The sequence below is a fragment of the Equus quagga genome, chromosome 6 (assembly GCF_021613505.1).
Source record: "Equus quagga isolate Etosha38 chromosome 6, UCLA_HA_Equagga_1.0, whole genome shotgun sequence".
In the NCBI taxonomy this organism is placed as follows: Eukaryota; Metazoa; Chordata; class Mammalia; order Perissodactyla; family Equidae; genus Equus; species Equus quagga.
This window is the reverse complement of record NC_060272.1, coordinates 23846608-23854286: the sequence shown is the minus strand read 5'-3', so window position 1 is coordinate 23854286 and position 7679 is coordinate 23846608. Positions and strand designations below refer to the sequence as shown.

The 7679-nt window shown below is 54.2% G+C and overlaps 1 protein-coding gene across 1 annotated transcript; it reads left to right on the top strand.

The window, feature by feature from the left end:
• The first annotated feature begins 901 nt into the window (after window positions 1–901).
• Window positions 902–6926, top strand: SLITRK5 (SLIT and NTRK like family member 5). Its single transcript, XM_046664967.1, has 2 exons — window positions 902–1118; window positions 3652–6926. The coding sequence occupies exon 2, from the start codon at window positions 3660–3662 to the stop codon at window positions 6534–6536; it is 2877 nt and encodes a 958-aa protein (XP_046520923.1). The 5' UTR covers window positions 902–1118; window positions 3652–3659; the 3' UTR covers window positions 6537–6926.
• Window positions 6927–7679: the final 753 nt, after the last annotated feature.

Genomic DNA, 7679 nt, shown 5'->3' with positions numbered 1-7679 from the left:
AGTTCCAAATAATGACGATCCTGCGCAGCATCTGGGGAAGGAATAGAGAAAAACCCCTGCAAACACCGAGAGCGATGAAACGGCCCAGAGGATGCAAGAGCCTTACAAATATTAATTAGGGGCCGCGGCGGCGGGCTCGGCTCGGGGACAGCGGCGGCTGGATCCCAGCGCGGTGGTCGCCGCTGCGCTGGGGGCGGAGGACGGCGCAGGAGCCGCAGCCGCCGCCGGAGCAGCCGAGGGGCCGGTGCCACCTTCGCTCGCCCCCTCACTACCATGTACAGTGTGCGCTGCAAGAAGAAGGCGGGCGATGCATGCACACCCCCGCGCCCCGCTCCCTCTGGCTCGTCCTCGGGCGTGCGCCACTGACCAGGGGGGAATGTGGTGAAGACGGCGAGGAGAGCCGAGGGGGGAGGGGAGGGCCGGCCGGCGCGAACCCAGGCCGGAGGGTGCGAGGAGCCGGAGGCGGCTGGAGGGGGCGGCGGCCGCTGCTGGCTTGGAGAAAGTTGCCCCCTATGCAGATGGCAACTGTAAGTACTCGCCTGGGGGGCGCGGCGAAGAGTGCCGGGGTCCCGGCGATCGCGCGGTGGCGCGGGTGGGAGCGAGTGTGCGAGTGAGCGTGAGTGTGAGCGGGTGCGAGCGCTCGGCGGGGCTGACCGTCACGTTGGCGCGGCCGGCGGGGCCAGGCAGCCCTCTCCTCGTCCCCCTCCTCGGGTTCCGCGCCTCCCCCCTCCAGGAGCTCCCTCCCCGCCCCGCCCGGCTCCGGTTCCCGGCCCCAACCGCGAGGCGCCTCTCCAGCCGGTCCTCCGCCGCCCCCTCCCCCTCCCTTCCCAGCCGCCGCTCGCGATCGCCCCCCTCTCTCCCCGCAACCCCGCTGCCCGCTCCGACTACCGCGGAGAGCGCCGGGGAGAGCCGTTTGGGGAGCCCCGGCACCCGCGGTCGCCTCCGCGGCGGCGGCCCCGGGCTGGCGGCGTCCGGGCGCCTCTTTTCTCCAGCCGCTCGGACCGCGCTGCTCGCCGCCTCCTTGCCCTGCCCGGGCATCAGACACCCAGTGCACACCCCAAAGAGCTATCTTTTGTAAGGCTGGCTATGATGAGTGGGCCCAGGAGATGTGAGACGGGGTAAGTCGGCCGTTTACTTTGCAAAAGAGGCTCCTCTGTGTGTGTGTCTGTGTGTGTGGCGGCGGGGTGGCTTTCTTCCCCTCTCCTCCCTCCCCTCCTTCCTCCCTTTTCCCTTCCTTCGCTATGGGCGGGGTGGGGGAGGGGGAGCCTCGCGTCCGGGAACTCCGGGTGCTCCTGCCTGGGCCGCCGTGGGAGCTTGTGTGCCGGGAGCCGCGGGGCTGGCCTGGGTGCTGGGCTCCAGCCTGCGCGGCCCCACGCCGCTGACTGCGGGCATGTGCAGGGCGACGACCCCGGGTCTCAATTCTTTGGGGGAAACGAATACAGTTCCCCCGCCTCCGCCCTCCAAAAGAAAAAATCTGATAATCTGAGAATGTGCAGCGCACCCGCGATTTACATCGGAGGTGCGTTTCCCAGTCAGAATGTCAGCCTTCCTCGGCTCATTCAACTTTATTTTCTCAAATTTTCGGGCTCCTTTGATGGCAAGGAGGAGGGGAAAGGGAGTGGGGTGAGAGGAAGCTCTTCGACCCTGGCTAAGCAGAACTGAATTAAAGTTGTAAACGCTCGAGTTTAATACTGGCTGGACACAATTTGCCAGGGGCTGTCGGAAGGGGTGGGAGGTGAATGGGGGCGGGGAAGCGGAGGGAGGGAGGGGGAGGGGACCCAACCCCCGCTGAATGGCTGTGCAGATTTGATCCAGTGGACAACCGAAATTTCAAGGTAAATATTTTGCTTTCCTAGGGGGTGTTTTGCCGCTTTTAAGCCGAGAGATGCTTGCCATTGCTTGGGGAGGTCGGGGATACTTGCGAGGTTTATACACTGTGATTCCGACTCGTCTCGACACGTCTGGGTGGCCACACGTGAATGATTCGCAGACACACTTGCACATGTGCGTGCGAATGCAGGGGTTCTTAATAACGCGGGCTGGAGTTGGCTTGGGGATCAAGATCGAGGTCTCCAGGCTTGAACCCGTGACTCAGAAACATCTTGGCTTTAGTTTTAGGTTGCGATTCGACATCAGCCTTCAGTGGTGGTGAGGCAAAGACAACGTTGACCAGAAAAAAGGCATTGGTTCCCCGAGCCCAGCGTTTCTACCAAATGTTCCCTCCCCCTCCCCCCAACCAACGCAAACGCACACACACTCACACACTCGCTCCATTTATGTCCTTTCCTTTATGAGTGCTGCTGTCGACCCGAAGTAGGAAGTCGAAGGAAGCCTTTAAGGGGACAAAAAGAAAGCAAGAAAGAAAAGGGGGGAGGGATCACATTGATTCTTTGAGGAGATGAAATTCGGATATTAAAGCACTGACCTATGTCACTTGCTGTTCTTCCTCCCTTCCACCTTTCTATTTTGCCCCTTCATCAGCCCAAGTACCCTTTCCCCGAGAATAGAAAGGGCGGTGGGGGGAGTAAAGCATTGACAATTAAATGCTATAAGCAACTCCAAAGATGGGGATGCTGGCGAAGTGGTAGTTCATCCAAATCTTGCTAATTCACTAGGGTTAGTTTTGCATACCATGTCAAACAGACGCGGAGCCCGAGGGAAGGGAGGCTTTGGCGCTGGTCCTTGGTTTACTTTCAGCTGATTCCGGCTAAGCGGTAGGAACGTCCTCTTTAAACTCCAGGTATCGGGAGGCGTTCCGGGATTGCGGATGCCTTCGCAGAGTTCTTTGTAATCCATCGTGCATAACTATTTCAATGGCTTAAAGATGCGGTTTGGTAGCGTCGCTGACATGATCAATGAAGAGAAGGGGACGTAGGGCGCTCTCAGGGAAGCGCTGCTAAGTGGCACCGTGCATGCAATTAGGACGCTGATGTGCTTAATAGCGTGGTAGTGGAGTCCACCATCAAAGCGAACGCGCTCTCCTTTTTCTCCATACTCAAAGCTCCTGAAGACAATTGGTGATTTAAGAGCTTCTTCTGGGTCCTTTTAATGCATTATCTTACATCCTTTTTGCCTCTGAAAAGTATTCCTTAGGTTCCCACCCTGGCATTTCCAGCGACGGTTTAGAATAGCCCAAGTATTGTGGCTCCTTGCTTTTCTGTGAAAATGGGAGAGCTTCACGGTGAACTGTTAACTGTGAAGAGGTTCTGCAAGAAAGGCAAAGGGGCTGGGTAGAGGTGAGGTGGGGAACCTTGTAAAATGGTGCTTCTTTTCTCTTAAATTAGAACCATGAAACTGAACTGACAGCCATGTTATGTATATTTATGGGTTGGTTTTGAAAAGGGGGGGAGCGAGGAAGAACACTAAAATGGGACTTTATCTAACCTGCCCTTATCTTGTAAAGAGCAGCATGTTCCTGTTGTTCTCATTAGAAAATGAAATCAACCCTTACATCAAAATGAATATCAGATTTTCATAAAGTCTGGAGAATGTTGATGTTCCACGGGGTGCGGTGGGGGGGGGGGGGGGTCATTCATATCCCCTCCTTCTGGATTTCAGAGAAATAGTAGTAGGGAAGAGACAGACTTTCTGACTGATCCCTTAAATTTTTGTCATATTCTGTTGTTTCCTTTTTTCCTCTCTCCCTTGCAGGAGGTAAAATGCACACTTGCTGCCCCCCAGTAACTTTGGAACAGGACCTTCACAGAAAAATGCATAGCTGGATGCTGCAGACTCTAGCGTTTGCTCTAACATCTCTCGTCCTTTCGTGTGCAGAAACCATCGATTATTATGGGGAAATCTGTGACAATGCATGTCCTTGTGAGGAAAAGGACGGCATTTTAACTGTGAGCTGTGAAAACCGGGGGATCATCAGCCTCTCTGAAATTAGCCCTCCTCGTTTCCCAATCTACCACCTCTTGTTGTCTGGAAACCTTTTGAACCGTCTCTATCCCAATGAGTTTGTCAATTACACTGGGGCTTCAATTTTGCATCTAGGTAGCAACGTTATCCAGGACATTGAGACCGGGGCTTTCCATGGGCTGCGGGGTTTAAGGAGATTGCATCTGAACAATAATAAACTGGAACTTCTGCGCGATGATACCTTCCTTGGCTTGGAGAGCCTGGAGTACCTACAGGTCGATTACAATTACATCAGTGTCATTGAACCCAATGCTTTTGGGAAACTGCATTTGTTGCAGGTGCTTATCCTCAATGACAATCTCTTGTCCAGTTTACCCAACAACCTTTTCCGTTTTGTGCCCTTAACACACTTGGACCTGCGGGGGAACCGGCTGAAACTTCTGCCCTATGTGGGGCTGTTGCAGCACATGGATAAAGTTGTGGAGTTACAGCTGGAGGAAAACCCCTGGAACTGCTCCTGTGAGCTGATCTCTCTCAAGGATTGGTTGGACAGCATCTCCTACTCGGCCCTGGTGGGGGATGTGGTTTGTGAGACCCCCTTCCGCTTACACGGCCGGGACTTGGACGAGGTGTCCAAGCAGGAACTTTGCCCAAGGAAACTTATTTCAGACTACGAGATGAGGCCGCAGACGCCTTTGAGCACCACGGGGTATTTACACACCACCCCAGCTTCGGTGAATTCCGTGGCCACTTCTTCCTCTGCTGTTTACAAACCTCCCTTGAAGTCCCCTAAGGGGACCCGCCAACCCAACAAGCCCAGGGCGCGCCCCACCTCTCGGCAGCCCTCCAAGGACTTGGGCTACAGTAACTATGGCCCCAGCATCGCCTACCAGACCAAATCTCCGGTGCCTTTGGAGTGTCCCACCGCGTGCACTTGCAACCTGCAAATCTCCGATCTGGGCCTCAACGTCAACTGCCAGGAGCGCAAGATCGAGAGCATCGCAGAGCTGCAGCCCAAGCCCTACAACCCCAAGAAAATGTATCTGACAGAGAACTACATCGCCGTCGTGCGCAGGAGCGACTTCCTGGAGGCCACCGGGCTGGACCTCCTACACCTGGGCAACAACCGCATCTCGATGATCCAGGACCGCGCTTTCGGGGATCTCACCAACCTGAGGCGCCTCTACCTAAATGGCAACAGGATCGAGAGGCTGAACCCGGAGTTGTTCTATGGCCTGCAGAGCCTGCAATATCTCTTCCTCCAGTACAATCTCATTCGCGAGATTCAGTCTGGGACTTTCGATCCGGTCCCAAACCTCCAGCTGCTATTCCTGAATAACAACCTCCTGCAAAGCATGCCCTCAGGCGTCTTCTCAGGCCTGACCCTCCTCAGGCTAAACCTGAGGAGTAACCACTTCACCTCCTTGCCGGTGAGTGGAGTTCTGGACCAGCTGAAGTCACTTATCCAAATAGACCTGCACGACAACCCATGGGATTGCACCTGCGACGTGGTGGGCATGAAGCTGTGGGTCGAGCAGCTCAAAGTGGGTGTCTTGGTGGACGAGGTCATCTGCAAGGCGCCCAAGAAGTTCGCTGAGACGGATATGCGCTCCATCAAGTCGGAGCTGCTGTGCCCAGACTACTCGGACGTGGTGGTTTCCACGCCCACTCCCTCCTCCATCCAGGTCCCAGAGAGGACCAGCTCGGTGACCCCCGCGGTGCGTCTGAACAGCACCGGCGCCCCCGCGGGCTTGGGCGCGGGCGGAGGTGCGTCGTCGGTGCCCTTGTCGGTGCTGATCCTCAGCCTGCTGCTGGTTTTCATCATGTCCGTCTTCGTGGCCGCCGGGCTCTTCGTGCTGGTCATGAAGCGCAGGAAGAAGAACCAGAGTGACCACACCAGCACCAACAATTCCGACGTGAGCTCCTTCAACATGCAGTACAGCGTGTACGGCGGCGGCGGCGGCTCGGGCGGCCACCCGCACGCGCACGTGCACCACCGCGGGCCCGCGCTGCCCAAGGTGAAGACGCCCGCGGGCCACGTGTACGAGTACATCCCCCATCCACTGGGCCACATGTGCAAAAACCCCATCTACCGCTCCCGAGAGGGCAACTCCGTGGAGGATTACAAAGACCTGCACGAGCTCAAGGTCACCTACAGCAGCAACCACCACCTGCAGCAACAGCCGCCGCCGCCGCCGCCACCGCAGCCCCAGCAGCAGCCCCCGCCGCCGCAGCTGCAGCTGCAGCCGGGGGAGGAGGAGAGGCGGGAAAGCCACCACTTGCGGAGCCCCGCCTATAGCGTCAGCACCATCGAGCCCCGGGAGGACCTACTGTCGCCGGTGCAGGACGCCGACCGCTTTTACAGGGGCATTTTAGAACCAGACAAACACTGCTCCACCACCCCCGCCGGCAATAGCCTCCCGGAATATCCCAAATTCCCGTGCAGCCCCGCTGCTTACACTTTCTCCCCCAACTATGACCTGAGACGCCCCCATCAGTATTTGCACCCGGGGGCAGGGGACAGCAGGCTGCGGGAACCGGTGCTCTACAGCCCCCCCAGTGCTGTCTTTGTAGAACCCAACCGGAACGAATATCTGGAGTTAAAAGCAAAACTAAACGTTGAGCCGGACTACCTCGAAGTGCTGGAAAAACAGACCACATTTAGCCAGTTCTAAAAGCAAAGAAACTCCCTTGGAGCTTTTGCATTTAAAACAAACAAGCAAGCAGACACACACGGTGAACACATTTGATTAATTGTGTTGTTTCAACGTTTAGGGTGAAGTGCCTTGGCACGAGATTCTCAGCTTCGGCGGAAGATACTGAAAGGGTGTGCAATTTCCTTTTAATTTTACACGTGGGGAAACATTTGTGTAAACTGGGCACATCACTTTCTCTTCTGGCGTGTGGGGGAGGAGAGGAGAAGGGCTTTATGGAGAACAATTTGCTGCGCGGATGATTATTAAAGGTCGCAGTCATATTTGTAGTGGTTGAAAGTGCTAAGTAGGGAGGAAGATGGCAGCCCATAGATTCTACTCTTCCTCTTTTGCTCCCTTCCCCCCCTTCTTCTTCTCCCCCTTTAAGCCATGGGTGGGTCTAAATGGCTTTTGTGGAGAGATTAGCACACCCCAACTTTAATAGAAAGTTTGTTCTCTCTCTCTTTCTCCCTCTCCTCCCCCGCCCCTTTCTCTGCCTCCCTGCCTCCCTCCTCTCTCATTCCTTTCCTTTCTTTTTAAAGGATGTGTTTGTATGCATTCTGGACATTTGAATTAAAAAACGAAAGTATTGTGATCTTGAAAAGGATCACCATAGATGTGGACAAATCATTAAAACTACAGAGCTATATGATCCATAATTGATTAGTCAAAATAACTTATTGATGAAATATACAAATATTTTATTGTAGCACCTATTTTTATATGCACATTTAGCATTTCTCTTTCCTTCACTATTTAGCCTATGATTTTCACAGAGGTGTCACACTATATTAGGAGCTGCATTTCCAAAACTGAAGTGATATCAGGAAAGCATTTTAAATAATTAAAAATATGAAAAACTTAATGGTAAAATCTTAAAGCCAATGCAACCCACCCAGTTGGATCTGTAATTTAAATTAAAAAAAAAAACAAAACTGTATTCCAATGCTTAAAACAAAAAAATTGAGGGCAATTAATTGGGCCATTCATTCGAGGGAGAATCGTGTGCAAGTTTCTGTTTTTATTAGAGAAGATTTAAAAGTATTTTTATTAGTCAACCAAAATGATGTATTGATTTGACTACTATTGTAGCCGGTTTTTGATTGTTTAACCAAACCCAGTTGC

What these genes read in the sequence shown, in the direction of transcription:
- SLITRK5 (XM_046664967.1), top strand. Translation starts at nt 3,660, where the DNA reads ATGCACACTTGCTGCCCCCCAGTAACTTTGGAACAGGACCTTCACAGA.